General features: G+C 46.4%; 1 protein-coding gene across 2 annotated transcripts in view; it reads left to right on the top strand.

Moving 5' to 3' along the window:
- The window catches only part of slc24a3 (solute carrier family 24 member 3), a 688,381-nt gene that overhangs the window by 463,245 nt on the left and 203,898 nt on the right, over nt 1-21,238 (top strand). For both annotated transcript variants that reach the window (XM_085981789.1, XM_085981787.1), the window contains exons 5-6: nt 9,999-10,083; nt 12,359-12,462. In XM_085981789.1, coding sequence (XP_085837915.1) covers nt 9,999-10,083; nt 12,359-12,462 — 189 coding nt within the window. The remainder of the gene's footprint in view (nt 1-9,998; nt 10,084-12,358; nt 12,463-21,238) is intronic.

Here is a 21,238-nt window from a genome sequence, read left to right as displayed (position 1 = left end):
ATAATTGAATGCTTGCCAGTAACTAACGCTGGTATAGAGAAGGAGACCCAAAATGACCCGACACTGTCTCGGGTATATGATTTGACGGTGAAGGGATGGCCAGCACATGGCGACTCACTGTTGCCAGCATTCTCATCCAGAAGAGAACAGCTGTCAGTATGCCAGGGGACATTGATGTGTGGATCCCGAGTGGTAATTCCACCCAAGTTAAGGGAGAGAGTGCTCAATGAGCTTCATGAAGGTCATCTGGGAGGGGTGAAAATGAAAAGCCTTGCTAGGGCTTATGTGTGGTGGCCAGGGATCGATCAGCAAATCGAGGACCTGACAAAGAGCTGCTCAGGATGCCAGAAGGTCCAAAATGCACCACCACATGCCCCTCTACACCCATGGGAGTGGCCCTCATCTCCATGGCAACGGGTGCATATTGATTTTGCTGGCCCATTCATGGACTCAATGTTTTTAATAGCCGTGGATGCGCACTCGAAATGGCCTGGGGTGATCAAAATGTCCTCCACCACCATGGAGAAAACTATTGCAGTCCTACGGACTATTTTTGCCAGGAACGGCTTGCCAGAGCAGATTTGCTCTGATAACGGACCACAGTTTGTGTCCGAAGAGTTTCGAAGATTTATGAAAAGGAATGGGGTAAGGCATTGCACATCCGCCCCGTATCATCCAGCCACAAATGGATTGGCTGAGAGGTTCGTACAAACCTCTAAAAAAGCTGTAAAGGCCATGTGCGATGACGACATTCCACTGCAGCATAAGGTGGACAATTTCCTGTTAGCCTACAGAAATGCGACACATACAGTCACCAACCAGGCCCCAGCCATGATGTTCTTTAACCGAAGGTTGAGATCTCGTCTGGATTTGCTCAGACCAAATGTACGAAGAGATGTTGAGAGTAAACAATTCCAGCACATCAATGAGAAGCCGACAAGGAGTTTCAGTGTAGGGCAACCAGGGCAACCAGTCTTGGCCTGCGACTACCGAACAGAGAAATGGCAACCAGGAACGATATGCACACGGCAGGGGCCACTAATGTACACAGTGGATGTTGGGGAGAACATTGTGAGACGCCATGCTGACCAGATCCTAGAGTCACAGGAACGAGTCAACCCCATGTCTCGGCCATACGTACCTGGTGAGGAACCCGACGTACAGGTCGCATCTACCTCAGAAACAATAGCGTTGGAAGCTGATGAATCAACTGACGACAGGGTGTTAGAATCGCCTCCGCACCAAGAGCGAGACACTCGGGAAAGGCGTTGTCCAGAAAGAATCAGGAAGCCTCCCGAAAAACTGAATTTATAAATAGACTATTTTCAGTTAATGTTGCATGTTAAAAGTGTTAATTGTTATTAGTTTGATATTTAATTGTTAAATGAGTGTTATGGTACTGTTAATCTAAAAGGGGAGGAATTGTAATGTATGTACCTTTAAGGGGGAGAACTACTTTTTACAGCTCCTGTATTCTGTCATACCAGCAGTGACCACACCTGTATATAAACCCTGAGTAGTGATCTGTACAGTCAGTTGCAGTTTGAACCCTCATTCAGTAAACACCTGTTGATCGTTCCCTGCAGTCTGTTGTCTGATTATTGAAGGACACAACATTAAGATACACGGATATAACAGGGGCGGAGGTGCCAGGTCTGGAAGTAGCATTCCAGTAGGTCCAGGTCACTTGTTAGCATCCAACTTGCTTCCTCTAGCGTTGATGCTTGCATCAACAGTGCTATGTCATCGGCATATGTGAACTTCCAGAATTTGGTGCAGGGCATGTCCGCCATATAGATGTTGAAAAAGGCCAGTGCGAGCACCGACCACTGCGGCAGGCCCTTGTTGAGCACCTGTGTTCAGCTGACCTTGTAACCAAGATAGATGCGGAACTTAAGAACATAAGAAATAGGAGCAAGAGTAGGCCATTCGGCCCTTCGAGCCTGCTCCACCATTCAGTGAGATCGTGGCTGATCTTCTGCCTCAACTCCATTCACCGGCCCTATCGCCATATCCCTTGATGCCCTTACTAGTCAGAAATCTATCGACTTCTGTTTTGAATATACCCAATGACTGAGCCTCCACAGCCCTCTGGGGTAGAGAATTCCAAAGATTCACCACTCTCTGTGTGAAGAAATGTCTTCTCATCTCAGTCCTGAATGGCCTACCCTTTATCCTGAGGCTGTGGCCCCTGGTTCTAGACTCCCCAGCCGAGGGAAACATTCTCCCAGCATCCACCCGATCAAGCCCTTACAGTTGCTTGTTAGGGTGTTGATAAGCCTGAGGGCCTTGCGGCATTGGATGATCATTGAAAGCTTCAGTAGCAGGCCTTCGAGCCAGTGTCGTATGTCGATGACAAGTCTATGAAGGCATCTCCAGTCTTCAGCTGCTTCTGGAACCCTGCCTCAGTGTTGGTAGTGAGTGCAAGGACCTGGTCAGAGCAGCTTCTTCCCTCTCTGAAGCCCGCCTGCTCGTTTGGGAGGGCGGCTTCTAAAGCCGGTTTTATCCGGTTAAGGACGAGCCGTTCGACCACCTTGTTGACCGTAGACAGAAGGGCGAATGGGTGGTAGCTTTTGCAATCATTTGCTGGTTTTCCTGGCTTTAGGATGGCAACGACTTTGGAATGGCGCCAAATTTCTGGGATTATTCCAGTGTCAAGGATGTTGGAGGCGAGTTTGGCAAGCCACATCCATCCATTTGGCCCCTGGGTCTTGAGAAATTCTGGGTAGATGCCATCGATCCCAGCGGCCTTCCCAGACTCACTGGCTGTCAGCGCTGTGTCCACCTCTTCGGTGGTGAAAGCCACTGCGAAGGTCGTGTGCAGAGTGTCTTTTTGCAGAGAGAGCTTAAGCAGCTTTCTCTCTCTGCGTTTGTTTTTGGTGCTGGTCGTTGCCTTTGAGTTGATTAGGAGGCGGGCTGCAATGGCATCTGCACTGATCTTTGGCGCCTCTCGTGGGGGCTGTGAGGCGGCGCCAAGCCGGCGGAGCAGGTGCCACGGTTTCCTGCTGGAGTGCGAGAAATCCAGGTTTTCGGTGATTTCTCGCCATCACACTAATCTGCCTTCATCTCGGGAATCCATGAGTGCTGTTGCTCTATCCGGGTCTTGAGTGACATTGAACTGTGCCGGCAGCGTCTCGCTCTCCTGGGCCCAGCATGGTACGTATTCTTTCCTGTAGCCGCGTGAGATGCTTCTGGTGAGCCCCCACTTTCAGCAGTCGAGCAAAATGGTTGTAGTTGCTTGTGGATGGCGGTATTCTCTGGATTGTGTCCTCAACAATGCTCGTGTTGGAGGCAAGTTCGGGAAGGCACATCTGTCCATTTGGGCCCTGGTTCTTGAGAAATTCTGGGTAGATGCCATGAAGCTGATGACAATCTACACGTGGTCTCCCTGTGTGTGCTAGTTCATCGAGAACATGCCAGCTAAGAAGACGACCGAATGCCTGAAAGCAACCTCCCGGCCTGAAACACATGAAAGCATCGAACATTAGTCCTTGTAGTTTACTGAAATGAACCTTCTGAGGATCTGTACAGCACTTTGCGGCTGTGTTATGCGATGCACAGTTACAATCATTTCCAAATTAATTTGATTTTTGTGGTACTGTATTTGGACGTACTTGCATTAGGGTTGCCACTTGCCAACCCTCCAGCATTGCCCTGGAATCTCCAGGGATTAAAGATTCATCTCCAGGATACTGCTGCGAGCAAACCCAGAAGAAAAATCATAGGGGCATTTAAAAAATATTAGGTTTTTAAAATTTTCTTTGAACACTTTTGATCATTAGTTATAAAAATATTGGAGATGGGGAAGAAACAGCTATTTGACTGACTGTCGAGAATCATCCAATCAGTTAATGAAGAGTCTGTTTGCTTTCCAATTGGATGAGAAAGCGGGGCGCGATGGTGTTGGACGACCAATGGCGGGAGTGTGGGGGCGGGGTGGTTGGAGGCAGGGGATCATGTGACGACACCTCCAGGAATATATCTCGACCAAAGTTGGCAACAATAACCTGCATATGTGTAATAAATTAGAATATACAAGGGCACCCATCCAACTGAAACAATAAGGTTCACTTACTTAATAACAACAGAAAATGCTGGAAAAACTCAGCAGGCCAGGCAACATCCGTGGAGAGAAAATAGAGTCAACGTTTCGGGTGAAAACCCTTTGTCAAGACTAAAGAAGCACAGGAAATGAAATAGATTAAGAGGCCAGGCTGGGAGAGAACAAAAGAGAAGAGACATTAAGAGGTATTCAAAACGAGACAAGATGGTGATAGGACTAGTGGAGACAAAAGACAGCTCTAGATTAGGTGTGAAATGCGCTGGCAGAATGGGAGACAGCTGCCATGTGGGAGAGAGAAAAAATAAGAAAGAAAGGGGGGGGGGGGGGGAAGGCCAAAACAAAGGTGTGGATAAAAAATATAAGTAAAAATGTAATAGGGGCCGAGGTTATGATCTGAAATTGTTGAACTCGATATTCAGTCCGGAAGGCTGTAAAGTGCCTAATCGGAAGATGAGGTGCTGTTCCTCGAGTTTACGGTGAGCTTCCATGGAACAATGCAAGAGGCCGAGGATGGTGAGGTCCGAGTGGGAATGGGGCGGTGAATTCAAATGACAGGCGACCGGAAGCTCGGGGTCACCCTTACGGACTGAACGGAGGTATTCCGCAAATCGGTCACCCAATCTACGTTTGGTCTCCCCAATGTAGAGGAGACCGCATCGTGAGCAGCGAATACAGTATACTAGATTGCAAGAAGTACAAGTAAATCGCTGTTTCACCTGGAAGGGGTGTTTGGGGCCCTGGACAGTGGGAAGGGGGGAGGTATAAGGGCAGGTGTTACATCTCCTGCGCTTGCACGGGAAGGTGCCAGGCGAAGGGAAAGGGGTGCTGGGGTTGATAGAGGAGTGGACTGGGGTGTCTCAGAGGGAGCGGTCCCTACGGAATGCTGAAAGGGGAGGGGAGGGGAATATGCGTTTGGTGGTGGGATCACTTTGGAGGTGGCGGAAATGGCAGAGGATGATCCGTTGAATGTGGAGGCTGGTGGGGTGAAAGGTGAGGACAAGGGGAACCCTATCGTGGTTCCGGGAGGGAGGGGCAGGGGTGAGGGCAGAAGTGCGGGAGATAGAACGGACACGGTCGAGGGCCGTGTCAACCACGGTAGAGGGGAATCCTCGGTTGAGGAAAAAGGAAGACATGTCGGAAGCACTGGTGTGGAAGGTGGCATCGTCAGAGCAGATGCGGCGGAGATGGAGAAACTGGGAGAATGGAATAGAGTCCTTACAGGAGGCAGGGTGGGAGGAAGTGTAGTCCAGGTAGCTGTGGGAGTCAGTGGGCTTGTAGTGAATGTTGGTCAATAACCTATCCCCAGAGATGGAGACGGAGAAGTTGAGGAAGGGAAGGGAAGAGTCAGAGATGGACCATGTGAAGGTGAGGGAAGGGTGGAAATTGGAGGCAAAGTGAATGAAATTGTCTAATTGTCATTGAAACTTATAAAATTCTAACAGGACTAGACAGACTAGATGCAGGAAGGATGTTCCCGATGGTCGGGGAGTCCAGAACCAGGGGTCACAATCTAAGGATAAGGGGTAAGCCATTTAGGACAGAGATGAGGAGGAATTTCTTCACCCAGAGAGTGATGAACCTGTGGAATTCGCTACCACAGAAGGCAGTAGAGGCCAATTCATTAAATATATTCAAGAAGGAGTTGGATATATTTCTTAAGGCTAAAGGAATCAAGGGATATGGGGAGAAAGCAGGGACAGGGTACTGAATTTGGATGATCAGCCATGATCGCATTGAAAGGCTCGAGGGGCCGAATGGCCTGCTCCTGCTCCTATCTTCTTTGTTTCTATGTTTCTATGTTTCAGGGCGAGAGCAGGAAACGGCACCGATGCAGTCATCAATGAATCGGAAAAAGAGGTGAGGGAGGGAACCCGAGTAGGACTGGAACAAAGAGTGTTCCACATATCCCACGAAAAGGCAGGCATAGCTAGGACCCATGCGGGCACCCATGGCAACACCTTTGATTTGGAGGAAATGAGTGGAGTCAAAGGAGAAGTTGTTCAATGTGAGAACAAGTTCAGCCAGGCGGAGGAGGGTCGTGGTGGATGGGGTCTGGTCAGGCCTCTGTTCAAGGAAGAAGCAGAGCGCCCTCAGGCCATCCTGGTGTGGGATGGAGGTGTAGAGGGGTTGTACGTCCATGGTGAAAAGGAAGTGGTTGGGGCCAGGAAACTGGAAACTGTTAAAATGGCGGAGGGCGTCCGAAGAGTCGTGGATGTAAGTGGGAAGAGACTGGACAAGGGGAGAAAAGATAGAATCGAGATAGGAAGAGATAAGTTCCGTGGGGCAAGATCAACCCCAGCACCCCTTCCCCTTCGCCTGGCACCTTCTCGTGCAAGCGCAGGAGATGTAACACCTGCCCTTATACCTCCCCCCTTCCCACTATCCAGGGCCCCAAACACCCCTTCCAGGTGAAACAGCGATTTACTTGTACTTCTTGCAATCTAGTATACTGTATTCGCTGCTCACGATGTGGTTTCCTCTACATTGGGGAGACCAAACACAGATTGGGTGACCGCTTTGCGGAACACCTCCGTTCAGTCCGTAAGGGTGACCCCGAGCTTCCGGTCGCCTGTCATTTTAATTCACCGCCCCATTCCCACTCGGACCTCACCGTCCTCGGCCTCTTGCATTGTTCCACAGAAGCTCACCGTAAACTCGAGGATCAGCACCTCATCTTCCGATTAGGCACTCTGCAGCCTTCTGGACTCAATATCGTGTTCAACAATTTCAGATCATAACCTCGGCCCCTATTACATTTTTACTTATATTTTTTATCCACACCTTTGTTTTGGCCTTCCCCCCTCCCCCTTTCTTTTTTTCTCTCTCCCACATGACGGCTGTCTCCCATTCTGCCAGCACATTTCACACCTAATCTAGAACCGTCTTTTGTCTCCACTAGTCCTATCACCATCTCGTCTCATTTTGAATCCCTCTTAATGTCTCTTCTCTTTTGTTCTCTCCCAGCCTGGCCTCTTAATCTATTTCATTTCCTGTGCTTCTTTAGTCTTGACAAAGGGTTTTCACCCGAAACGTTGACTCTATTTTCTCTCCACGGATGTTGCCTGGCCTGCTGAGTTTTTCCAGCATTTTCTGTTGTTATTTCGGATTTCCAGCATCTGCAGTATTTTGCTATCGTACTAGGTTCACTTACTTATTTAGTTTTAAATCAGGGATTCATATTTCTCAGTGAAATGATGATTCAGAATTCTAAAAGCAGTCAGTCTTGCCATATAGCTAGAGAGGATTTACAGAATCTGCTTTATATAGAACACTCATACATTATACCCCCGATTTTCCAAGTTGATCGCTTGGGATCTCGGCTGCTGCAGGTATCAGGCACCTAACCTTGCAGCGACTTATTCACTAATTGCCCAGTCTTCCAATGGGTAATTTGGGGCCAAATGTGGAGGCTGTGCTTTTGGGCATGTGTGGATCTAACGTAAATTGATTATTTATTGAAACTATGTCCCTCTCTGATACTTCAGGCTCTGGGTGAGGTTATGTCCACAGCATACACTTGACCCACTTAAACCGGCTACATTGGAATCTTGGGACTTGGCCTGGTTAAGTAGGTTTTTCTTTCATTGGTAAAATATATATTTTTATTTGTAGTAGACAACAGAAATTAAAGGCAGCTGAGTAGAACATAGACGTGTGATGCCGGATCAGGTGTTTTAAATATGACCCGGTGGGTCGCAAAGCCAACAACTACTTGTCTTTAAGTGGGTCTCCCGCAGCAACCATTTAATGACAAGTGCAGCAGGTAGTCAAATTTTAGCTTCTGTGACAGCAACTTGAGCATCGAGGGAAGATATGAAGCACTCTGCCACAAGAAACCCTAGATTAATAGATGTAGAGTAGATGTAGAATAGCTGCTTGTGAGGTGGGTGCAAGGAGGACAGCCATGTTTAGCACTCCATGGCACCCTCTCCACAGAAGGGCAGTGCAACGTGCCTGGAAGGAAGCGGTGGCTAGAGTCAATGCTGTTTCTAGGATCTGGCAGCAAATGCCGAAGAAGATGGCACACATGAAGCAAGCTGCCATGTTGAAGTTATCCAACGGGTTTATATACCAGATAGTTGGCCGAAGTATGCAAGCTACAAAATGTTGCTCGTCAGCCTGTTGCGCCTTTGTTGCTGCGTGATGCTAAGCTGTCAGGCAAACTCACAGCGCTTTCATTACTCATCATCATGCCCTTTCTACAGCAGCACACACATTCAAGCCGGAACTCACACCCAGACCTCTCGCCACATTGACACCTCAAAAGTGCTTCACACCAAAAAAAACTTTCTAACATAACCTAGCTGCATGATGCACATTCATATACGCACACACATTGTGATGCGAAATGGGCACTTGAGCGTCACTGCACAAGTTCTAGAAACTTCCAGCATCATTGTTTGCAGGACAAATTAACTCAAAGCAAGAGGGAACACGTGCAAACAGGAGAGGGCGACCCAAGTTTCCGCCCTCTTGACACCTTTTCAGGAGGCCACATTAAACATTCTTGGCACTGAAAGGGAAGAGGGAGGGTAAAACTGGAGGTCTCTCCCCAAAAAGCTCAGTACCATCCCTCTTGTTTTGTCTTTTCTTACACAGAAATATACTTGAGCACAATGCCACGACACACAGCATATTGCCATGTAAGCAGTGTTTGAAGGCCATGGCACTAAGTCATACATTTCTGGCCCCTGGTCCGTTGAACTGGATTTCTACACTATAGATCAGAAAGGGTAGATGGACAGTGGAAATGGTTTTTAGCTACAATTCGTGGTTGGTGAGGAGCAGCAGGCGATGGTCTTTGTTTATGGTAGGCAAGAGCTATAGGGAACATTCTTTGGCCATGGCTCCTGGTCATTGAGGGGTGCATGGAAATAATGTTTGACTGGGGTTCATGATTAGTAAAGACAACATGGATGCAGTTGTGCATGATCAGTACCTCTTGGGTTTAGTATGAGAAATCTTGCACTCTCTAACCAGTCCTCTAAATTGGGAAAAAAAAATCAGAAATGCAACTGCTGCAGTGAAACATTTAAATGCATTATTTTCAAGAAATTGTGTTGGTCAGTATGTTGTTCTACAGCATAAAATATGGTCCCTTTGAACAACAGGGTGGTTTGTAACTGAAATTGCTGTTTCTGCTAAACTGAATTGCTAGTTCCGCTTATTTGAAAAATCCTGGCGCAATAAGAGAATAGTCGTTTGTATTCCATTAGATTGAAAGATGCAGTGAACCTTATTATAGGATTTACAATTGCTTCCAGATTCCATTTGGATAAATTATTACGGAAAGATTGTTGGATTTATCAGGTAGAAACAGGTAACTAAGCAATTGGGCTGCTTGGCGCTGTGCTATCGCCCCTGGTGGCTCGGTTCCCCTCCAGCTGGCAGACAGGAATGACAGTCTTCTTCTCTCGACTAGGTATTTAAAAACATCATTGTCTTTGTGAGAAAGACCTGCTTTTCATTTGTTCATAGACACACAATATAAGTCGTATCATTTCCACGTGATGTCGCCACAATAAAAGTGAAGAGCTGGTCGACCTCTTCTTCCAATCCCGAATTTAAAAAAAATAAGTTTGGCAGCTGCATTTCCTTTCTATGGCAGTGCCGCTTTAAGGGTTCTGAATGAAATGGGTTTAGGAATTTACAATGACGTTTCGAATGAATGCAAGTCCACAAAAAACAAAAGCTGCCACAATTTACATTTAGCTCAAAAAATAACCCAACAAGAGGCAGATGCCCAGCTGTCAGTTCCTAACACAGGACCTTGCGTTTGCAAAGTGTTATTGAGGAAGAAGAGTAAACAAGGAAAACTGATTCACAGGTCAAAAGATGAATAATGAGCATCTGTTCAGGATGAGTAAACACTATTGTAATCGCCATGGTGATGACTTACCTTTGACATTTTCTCTCTCTGCTTTCTCTTCTGCAGCGGCTACATCTCAGTGAAGATGTGGCTGGAGCCACATTCATGGCAGCTGGAAGCTCAGCCCCTGAGCTCTTCACCTCTATCATAGGTAACCCATTGAAGTCAAGTGTGAAAAAGCAAAGCTGCAGTTTGTTAATCCTGTATTTGTTCATCCCCCACCTTGTTAATCAGTCATTTCTCCAGTGAATTGTCTAACATCAGTTTTTGCATGGCAGTTGTTTTGCATGTTGCCCATTCAAAGGCTTCACTTTAAAAGGAAGCATTAGTTACTGCGTAATCACATACTTTCCCTCTGTTCCACAAGGTTTAGGTTTAGAATTAGATGTATCTCTTGTTGAGGTGCTCCTCTTATGCCCAGGAGCAACTCGTTATCCCAGGTCTTCCAGTGCGGACATGCTTGTTGCTAGCACTAACCAGCACCGAGTTTTGTTGCATCCAACTTTATTGAAACAGTTATGGCCTTGTTATATATTTTTGATCCTGTCTCACTAAAATACTTTTTTTTTTAATTTGTGGAAGTTGAAAAGTCATGTGTCACTTTGTGCAAAGAATTAGTACAGATTAATGACTGATCAACAAAATGTACTTATGTACCATGAAAGGGAGCCACACCATTCATCCTTGAAGCTGAGGGATTTGCTAAGTTGATGTTGGTACTGTTTTGGCACTGGGCTGTGAGGTGTTTGTATGTGTAAATAGAATGTTCTCCTCTTTTCTCCACTCCTGATGCTGTGACTCTTGCTGGGCCATTGTCCAATGGGTACTGGTAGCCTTCTGCTACCCCACCCAGTGGCCACTCTTTATATGAAGCTCAGCAGGGTATTTGGCCATATGGGCATCACCACCGAGCCCAATCCTGACGGCCACATGCAGAAAGTTTCTGCCAAGGATCACTGGATAATGATTAGGAGCAGGAACCCTGACATTACCCTGGGTAAGGGGCAATGGGGCCAGTTATAGTGCCTCATCTTCCAATCAGGCTGCAGTCAGCTAATTCAACACAGTCCAGGAATTGAACCTGGGATCTTCCTAGTCCATATGGCTCCGTAGAAACATCATTAATCATAGAAGGATGCAGCACAGAAGGAGGCCATTCGACCCATTGTGCCTGTCCCTGCTCTTTGAAAGAGCTATCCAATTAGTCCCATTCCCCTGCCCTTTCCCCATAGACCTGCAATTTTTTCCCCTTCAAGTATTTATCCAATCCCCTTTTGAAAGTTATTATTGAATCTGCTTCCACCACCCTTTCAGGCAGCACATTCCAGATCGTAACAACTCGCTGCGTTTGTTTAAAAATCATCTCGCCTCTGTTTCTTTTGCCGATTAAAATCTTGTGTCTGCACTTACTTCCTGTCTATAAAGCTTTACTTCCTATTGTCGTGCTTTTATCATGCATTTTGTCAACTTTTTTCATTGTAAATTCGTATATCCATATTTATAATGGAAACTGTCTGTGTAACTTGTCACACTGATATTATACCTACACACCAGAGGTGGTGCTGTGGCACCTCAGCTTTGCATCTCGCAGCTCCTCAGCCTGTACTGCAGAGAAACTCCAATGCTCCAACCAACTCTGCTTTCCCAGTTACTAATTTTAAAGTCATACATTCTGTCCTTAGTTTTTATATTGGACTTTGATTTGATATTATTAGTTATGATTAAGGACCGAATATACGACCTTAAAATTGAGACTCAATATTTTATATTAATTTATATCTTATTAAAAACCTCACGTCTGCATAGCCTGATCCAATTATCTCACGCCCTCTAACCACTCTTCCCCTGAAGAACGCACTTGCCTTGACTCCCCATGTACAACATCAATGGAGATGGAGTCATTTTTATTGAATGTTATCTGTCTTTTGACTTAGTCTTTCATTCAGCTTTCTAAGCAGAATTTTACCTTGATGGAAAATCATTGCTGAAGAATTGTCAATATGTATGCCATTTGAAAACTAGGTATTCTGATTTAATGCTTTAGTGAGACAGTATCTTTACGAATTGTCATGGATTGGGTTGTTTTCTATTTATTCAGATTCTTTAAGAAGCATTTTGGAGGAATTAAGCTAAGGTGTTAAGCTGCTATTTTAAGGAAGGTCAATTAAGGTGAATTATCGGAGTTCTCACCTGTATTACGGTACCTCAGACCCTGAAAGTGTGCATCACAAACTTATGGTCTCCAATGTCCACTCGCAGCATGAAAGCTACTTCACTGTGGTTGAGTACTCCGAATATCTACCCTATTGTGTTTAAAGTTCATGCTATTATGTCTTTGTTGTGTGCACAGTGTAGCTGACATCCCAAAGATACTGTGACTCTCAAAAGTTCATATCCCTGTTTACAGTTCCCTTTCTATTTCTCAGGGGTGTTCATCACAAAGGGGGATGTTGGGGTCGGAACCATCGTGGGCTCTGCAGTGTTCAACATTCTCTGCATTATTGGAGTGTGCGGACTTTTTTCAGGACTGGTAAGCAAACCTTCAGCAGCCACCGGCAAGGAATTAGCACTACAGTCACATGCGGCATCAAAAAAAACCGAGCTCTTGGGTGCATGTTGTTCGGAATCTTGTTGGTAATTAGTTGGGTAGTCATGCCCTGATTGAAGACACAAAAAAAAAGAGCAAGCCCCAGGAAACTGCTGGAAGGGGTTTGCGCTAATTGGTGTATGACATATTGGAAACAGATAAAAGAGCTGTTTTTTTCTCTTTCAAGAGGACTAGGAGGCAAGAAATCTATTGCTTTACTAATAGTGAGATGATAGACAATATGAGACGGAACAGCAAGTCCACCACCGTCTTTCCAATTGAGGTATTTCTGCTAGGTTTAAACAATCTGGTCTCCAGATCAAAGCTGTCATCTGAAGATTGATTGGATTCAAACAGTTTCAAAACGAAGTTAGTTTAGAGATACCAGGCAGGACTCCTACCATGTTAGATGGAGCAAGTGGTATCTTTATATTAAATAATAATTGCCAATTGCCAGCTAGGTTAGTCTGAGCTAGAGACTTTCCCGTAATGTAATGCTAGGCTACAGTTCCTGCCTTTGGATTTTGGAGGTCCCCAACAAGGTTGATTGGGAGCTTCCCTACCCAGCATGTCCCTTTTCACTGTACTTAGCTGGGATATTCTTCACCCAATACACACCAGCAGTCACTCTTCCAAGTGTGAGCCTGAATAGTGTCACTGGATGGGGGCAATTTGTTTAGACTTTCTGGAAGTGACAATGCAGTTGCTCGCAAAAATAAACCGATCAAATATAAGGGATGTCAACAAACGTATTCTTACACTGATCCTTGCATTTTGCCACACATGGAGGTAGTCTTTGCTGAACAGTGGAGTTTTACAGTACATGAGGGGGAACAGTTCAGTCATTGGTATCGTCATTATTGAGCATTTGGGATATTTGTAAAAATGTTGGGGATATTGTTCAAGTGTTGCTTATCTTGCTTGCAAAAACATTGTAGGTCGCCTGACTGTTAAACTAGCGATGTTGGCATTATACGTTAAGATAAAAATAGTGGAGAGGCAGTTTGTGATATCTATAAATTCTACAAATTCCTGCAGAATGTTAGTTAAAGCGATTGTTATCTATCAATTGTGAATGGATAGGCCTATTCCAGGTCTCCTTGATTACCATCAGACTAGTTCCCACCCCCACAGTTGCGAGTTTCGTGAGTGCTTCTCTTGGGCTGTAAGCGTCACATCTCTGCAGGCTGTGACTGGCCTCGCCTTTCCCATCTGTCCCTTTGGAAAGATGTCCTGAAACTTCTCCACGAGATCAAGTGAGAACAAACCTGAGTTGAAGCTGGGATTGGAGCCCGGAACACTAGGGAGGCGCTAACGGGGCGGAAATGGCTTTGCCCCTATCCCCCCTTCCCCCCCCGACTCAGGCGTTAACTGTGGGCAGTTAGTGGCGGCGCTACTGGGTATTGCCCCGATCTTCCGCGCCCGGAGACCATGACGTCATCTCCGGGTGCAGCACCTCGGGAAAGCACCAGGCAATGTTACCGACTGCTGTAGGGGTCGCAAACAGTGAGGCCGGCCGCTCGCAGGGAGCAACTTAAAGGCGTGGTGGGCAGCCGGCCAAAAAAAAATTACGGTTTAAACATTTTTTTTTTTATTGGCCACCGGTCGCGCCGTCAGTCTGCATGAGTGCCGGGCTGATCGCGCGGCACTCCCGCTCCCCGGTGGCCCAGAAATCTACAATGAAACCTGCAGAGCTCGCAGCCTGGGGCCCTTCCCTTTAATTGAGGGAAGAGCCCCTGCAACGTGGCAGCACCACACGTGGCCACACGTGGCGCTGCTGAGCACATCGCCCCGGATCGGGACATTCCCCATCTCTTGCCCTCCAAGAGGCCAGTCGAGCGCCTGATTTAGCGCTCCACTTCCCTCTTGGAGCAAAAAGAGGGAATTTAACTAATGTTTGAAAAGGTTAGCGCCTGCCGCTATCTTTCCAAACATTTTTCACTTAATGCCCCACACGGCCCTCATGGGGAATTTCTCCCCCTAAAAGTCCAAAGCATCCACAAAGAAACAAAATCTGAGGGCTCATACTTGACTAATTACATTTTTAAAAGAAATATAAAGGCAATGCAGTGGATGTTGTGTGGATTTTCAGAAGGCATTTTAATACCACATAAAAGGGTTGCTATGACGATTAAGGCACATGGGCCTAGAAATTCGGTGGCGCCAAGCTATCCTGGGCGCCGGAAGTTCCGCCCCGGAAGGAGCCGATTGCGCCAGCGCGATATTCAGTTTCAGCGCCCCAAACGGAAGCGGGGCACTGCTCGAGGCGCCCCGCGTCCCTCTTGGGGCGCTGAAACTGAATATCGCAGCGCAACGTGCCGCAGCGCCACACGCTGCGGCACGGCGCGCTGCGGTACTGCAGGCCTTCCTCCCCTTCTTAAAGGGGAGGGGCCTGCACCAGCGCGATCAGAGATCGCGAGTGCCGGCAAAAGAGCCCGGCACCGAGGAGAGGTGCCGGGCTCTTGGGACACAGCCAGCACTGCACGGGGGGGGCTCAGGAGACCGGGGACAGCGGCGCGAGGAGGTGCTGGCAGGCGGCCAGCAAAAAAAATGGCCGCCCCGCACCGCCCCTTTAATTAGCGCCACTACCGCCGCAGGACAGCCCCCCTGAACTGGTCATTGCGACCGGCGTTACAGCGGGGGGCGTGACCCAATATCGCGATCGGGGCAGTAGTGGGGCGCTGCGCACACCGATGATGTCATCGGTGGCGGCGCAGCGCTACAGGCTAATGCCGCCATTAGTGCCCCGCTAAATTTTGCGGGGGGCGTGGCCAGTGGCGCTAAAGCCACTAAGTGATCTCTTTGGGCGCTAACTGGTGGCGCAGCCCACCGAATTTCTAGGCCATGATGTTAAAGGAAAAGTAGCTACATTAGTAGAGAGATGGCTAGTGGACAGAAAACAAGTAAGGCTGAACAGATTGGTGGGATGTGGTTAGTGATGGCCTCTTGGATTTTGTTTTCCGTTTACTATAAATGATTTGTACACAGGTGTAAGAGGAATTATATATTTTGCTGATACCAAACAAGGAGGCATGGCAAACTGTGAAGTAATGTGGAATACTTTACCACAAGTGGCTATTGAGGCAGATACTATAACATTAATTAAAGTGAAATTGGTAAGGACTTCAAAAGGAATAATATAAAAGAATGTGGGAATAAGACAGAGAAATGTGATTAGAGTAATTAGCTACAATGCAGTAGGGGTCATAGGCCAAATGGCTTCCTCCTGTGTGTAGCCTTCAGTGCGTTCACCTCAGTCAGAAGGTTGTTTTTTTAAACTCCACTCCAGGGATTTGAGCACATAATTTAGGTTGACACACCAGTGCAGTACTGAGGGAGTACTGCACTGTCAGAGATTCCATCTTTTGGATAAACTGAGGCCCTTTCCTAGGTGGACATAAAAGATCCCCTTGTACTATTTGAAGACGAGAATGGGTGATCTCCCTGTCGTGGCCAACATTTATCCCTCGACTAACATTTAAAGAAATTGATTTTCTAATCATTTATCACATTGCTGTATGTGGCACCTTGCTGTGTGCATTTTTGGTTGCTGCATTTCCCTACACTGACTACACTTATAAAGTATTCCATTGAAGCACCTTGGGGCATCTTGAGGTCAGGAAAGGTGCCATGTAAATGCAAGCTGTTTCTTTAAATTCTGGTTCCACTAGGGCCAGTGATCCTTTTGAATTTGCCGCCTTGTTGTGCCAAGCTGCAAGCACACCATCCTATCCGCTCTACCCATCCCAGCATCAATATTTCCTCATTCACCAGGGTAAATTTTCTGCTTTACCTCCTGGGTATTAAGTATCGCCTTGATAAGCGCATAAAAAGGAAAAATCCGACAGGGTAGATGGCAGTCCATCAATGGACCCCATCGGACTTTCCTTCAATTGAAAATAATAGCAGGAAAATCCAGCAGGTTCTATAAGGTGCATGCGAACCTCCCCACTTGCTTTTCCTCTGTCCAAGCAATGCGTAGCAACTAGGTAAAAAGATTTACCATCATATTTTCTCATTTACTTTCTCCAACATTGGAGTCTGCACAATCAGCTTTGGCCTTTCACCTTGGTTCTTCAATTTGAAATTGTAGTGTCCGTGTGTTGATAAAGACACTGAAGACAGGAGTTGGTTCATAGGTGTTTACTAAGCAAAGTCTGGGGGGGGGGGTTCTAACGGATGTACACAATATACAGGCTTATATAGCCCGAGTGGCAATTACCGGCATTACAGCACACCTGGGGCTCTTAAAGGCACATACACTACAATTCCTCCCCTTTTAGCTAACCAGTACATCATATTTTAAGTAATTATTAATTACATGTTATAAGAAAAATAATATACACATTGCTGTAGTTAATTAATTATAAGTCAGTCTCTCAGGAGGCTTCCTGACTCGGTCCGGATAACGCCTCGGGGGTGTAGTAGTTTCTGGTGGTGTAGTAGGTTCTTTTGGCAAGGCTGATTCGGCTTGAATGCCAGTGTCGGGTTCATCGGGTTCCAGTATCATCGGATCGGAGGTAGATATGGGTATCTCTACTTCATCGTTAGACGTATAGAGTTGTGGTGTAGGTTGTCCCTTTTCGGATGACTCTATGATTTGGTCAGCATGGCGCCTTATTATGCTTTCTCCGATGTCCACGGTATACATCAGTGGTCCTAGTCGTGTGCAGATAGTTCCAGGCTGCCATTTCTCGGTACGGTAGTCCCGGGCCAAAACTTGTTGACCTATCTGGAAGGTTCTAGTTGGCCTTTCATTCATGCCTTGAAACTGCCGGTTCTCCACGTCCCTTCTGATGTTGGGCTTGACCAAATCCAGCCGGCATCTTAGGTTTCTATTGAAGAACATCATGGCGGGAGTTTGGTTGGTAACCATATGTGTTGCATTCCTGTATACGAATAAGAAGTTATCCACCTTGTGCTGAAGTTTTATGTCTTCATTACCCATGGCCTTTATGGCCTTCTTGAAGGTCTGGACAAACCTTTCAGCCAATCCATTGGTGGCGGGATGGTATGGGGCGGACGTGTAGTGCTTAACCCCATTGTTTTTTAAGAACTTTCTGAATTCTTCGGACACAAATTGCGGTCCATTATCAGAACATATCTGTTCCGGCAGCCCATTCCTGGCAAATATGGTCCTTAATACTGTGATGGTTTTTTCCGTGGTGGTGGAGGACATCTTTATTACCTCCGGCCACTTGGAGTGTGCATCAACCGCGATTAAGAACATTGAGTCCATAAATGGACCAGCAAAGTCGATGTGCACCCTTTGTCAGGGAGATGAGGGCCACTCCCATGGATGTAGAGGGGCTTGTGGTGGAGCGTTTTGGACCTTCTGGCATCCTAGGCAGCTCTTGGTCATTTCTTCGATGTCTCCATCGATACCTGGCCACCATACAAACGCCCTAGCTAGGTTCTTCATTTTCACTCCACCCAGATGCCCCTCGTGAAGCTCCTTTAGCACTTTATCCTGGAGTTTGGGTGGAATCACCACTCTGGATCCACACATCAAGGTTCCTTGGCACACTGACAGCTGTTCTCTTCTTTGCGAGAATGCTGGCAACAGTGGTTCGCCATGTGCTGGCCATCCCTTCACTGTTAAATCGTAGACCCGTGAGAGAGTCGGGTCATTTCTCATCTCCCTTTCAATGGCAGAATTTGTTACTGGTAGACATTCCACTATGGTAGAGTGGAACATCTCTACTGGGTCTACTGTAGGTGCCTCTTCTACCGTTGGCAACGGTAGGCGCGATAAACCGTCAGCATTCCCATGCTGTTTTGATCCTTTGTATTCTATGTTGTATTGGTGTGCCCCTAGAAAAAGGGACCACCTCTGTAGCCTTTGCGCTGTCATAATGGGAACACCCTTTTTAGGGTTGAATATGGAGATGAGGCGTTGATGGTCAGTCAACAAGGTAAATTTTTGTCCGTGTAGGTAATGGTTGAATTTCTTCACTCCCCATACCAGGCTGAGTGCTTCCCTGTCGATTTGGGCATAGTTACGCTCAGCTGAGTTTAATGAGCGTGACGCAAAAGCTATCGGCCGTTCTGAGCCATCAGGGAATTTATGGGATAATACTGCTCCTATGCTGTAAGGGGATGCATCGCACGCCAGTCTGATTGGCAGTGATGGGTTGTAATGAGCCAAAACTTCTTTGGATGTGATTAAGTCTTTGCATTTATGGAAGGCACGTTTACAGTCTTCGCTCCATTTCCAAATCACTCCTGTTTGTCGAAGTTCATTAAGAGGGTGTAGAAGAGTTGATAAGTTCGGTAAAAATTTATGATAGTAATTTATTAATCCCAGGAACGACCTTAATTGTGAAACATTTTCAGGTGCTGAGGCTTTTATGACCGCTTCAATTTTTTCAGGTGACTTATGCAACCCTTCATTATTAATTATGTGGCCACAATATGATATCTTATTTTGGAAAAATTCGCACTTGGGGCGATTTACTCGTAGGCCCCGTTCTTTCAGCCTAGTGAGCACCTGCTCCAAATTGGCAAGGTGCTCGTTGTCGCTTTCTCCTGTTACAAGGATGTCGTCTAGGTAGCATTGAGTCCCCGGAATCCCTTGCAGGACTTGCTCCATAGCTCTTTGCCAGATAGCTGGAGCTGATGCTACTCCGAAAACCAGCCAATTGTACTGGTACAGGCCTTTGTGTGTGTTTATCGTGAGATACTTTTTAGAGGCCTCCTGAACCTCCATCTGTAGATATGCCTGTGCCAAGTCAATTTTGGTGAAACGTTTCCCTCCGGATAGTGAGGCGAAAATATCTTCTATCCTCGGAAGAGGATACTGTACTGTGTGAAGGACCGGGTTTACAGTCACCTTGAAGTCTCCACAGATGCGAATTTTTCTCTGTTCTTCAGATTTATCATTATTCAATGCTTTTTTCATGACTGGAACGATGGGTGTTGCCCACTCGCTCCAATCTATTTTGGATAATACGCCTGCTTTTTCCAAATTCTCCAGCTCTGCCTCGACTGCTGGACGAATTGCGTATGGCACCGGTCTTGCCTTAAAAAATTTGGGAATTGCTGCATCTTCCACTTTTATTGAGGCGGTGATGCCTTTCAAGGTTCCTAGTTTCTCTTGAAACACTTCTTTGGCGTTGGCCAGGATGTCTTTTAATCGTTCAGGTATGCTGTCATCATTGTTTTTTTTCTTACTGGTCACCGTCAGTGCCTGAATGGAGTGCCAGTCTAAACTTATCTTTCTGATCCATTCACGTCCCAACAACGGTGGACCACCATCTTGTAGAATGTATAAATACAACTTTTGTATTTCTTTGCCGTTGTATACAACAGGCACCCTTATTTTTCCTTTGGGGTATACTTTCTGCCCCGTATATGTTTTTAAGATAATGGATGTGTCTTTTAGAGGTATATGCGAAAATAGCCTCTCGTAATCCCGTCGATTTATTACGGTTAGAGTTGATCCTGTATCTAGCTCCATTTTAACTGGGGACCCTGCTATCGTGAGGGTAACCCAAATGGTTTGGTAATCATCTTTAGCAAGTACATTATGTAATTTGAGACAGCTTAGTCTCTTGTTTTCGGAGTCGCTATCGCTCTTCTGGTCTTCGGAGCTACCGTCCATCATCATTTGTACCTTCCTGTACTTTCCTTTATTGATTTTTTTTTTCTGTCTGTGGATTTATGTTGTCCAGATCGGCATACCCGTGCAATGTGTCCAATCTTTCCGCATTGCCTGCATGCTTTGTCCTTGAACCAGCAGTCCCTCTGGTTATGGGTGGATCTGCCGCAGCGATAACATCTTTCGAAACCCTGTGCCATTTCATGGGTGCCGAAGTCCTGTGTCTTTTGTTGTATCTCTGCAGCTCCTCTTGCTGCTGCTTCGTATGATACAGCCATACTGAAAGCTTTGTCCAATGTTAAATCTTTTTCAGATAGCAGCCTTTTTTGTGTTCCTTCACTTAAGAGACCGCAAACGAATTTGTCTCGAAAATAATCTGATAGTCCTGCCCTGAATTGGGAGTACTTTGATAGCTTTCTTAATTCGGTTAGGTAATCAGCGTTACTTTCATTCTTGTGTTGATTTCTCTTGAAGAATTTGAATCGTTCCGCTATCAGCAGCGGTGTTGGGTTTAAGTGCTCCTGCAGGGTATCAACAATTTCTTTAAAATTCTTGTCCTTTGATTTGGCTGGAGTGATTAAATTTCGTAACAGCCCATATGCCTTTGCGCCCATTAGTTTCAGCAGTACTGAAGCTTTTTTTTCATCTTCTATTCCATTTGCGGTGCAATATACCTCTACTCTTTCCACGTATGTGGTCCAATCCTCTATTTCGCTATCAAAAGCATCAATATTGCCAGACTTAGGCATTTCAGAAAAGATATGGCGCTTCCCGCGCTTTTCTTTCTTTTCTGCAGCAAAGATATGGCACTTCCCGCGCTTTCCCGCCGCTGCTGCCGATGACAACGCTGTTTCCCGCAGTTTCCGTTCTTTTTTTTCTTTTTTTAAAAATTTATTTACGGTTGGAGACTCGTTCCCGCCGGACTTTCTCTCCAGGTCTGAACGCTGACCTGCTTGCCGCACCGGCCGTCTCCCGAGTGCTCCCTCCCAGTCCGTTATTGCTTGCCTCCGATTTCACTGCCTGTCTCAGCTGTAGAGCCAGCCGCTGGAGCCCCAGCCTGACGCCCAGGAAGGATTAGCGCAGTACCTGCCACCAGCTTGGCCAGCTGGTGAAACCACA

Source organism: Somniosus microcephalus, chromosome 3 (genome assembly GCF_052327205.1).
Source record: "Somniosus microcephalus isolate GS21.2 chromosome 3, FLI_Smic_1.0, whole genome shotgun sequence".
Taxonomy (NCBI): domain Eukaryota; kingdom Metazoa; phylum Chordata; class Chondrichthyes; order Squaliformes; family Somniosidae; genus Somniosus; species Somniosus microcephalus.
This window is presented reverse-complemented; position numbering and strand designations above follow the sequence as displayed.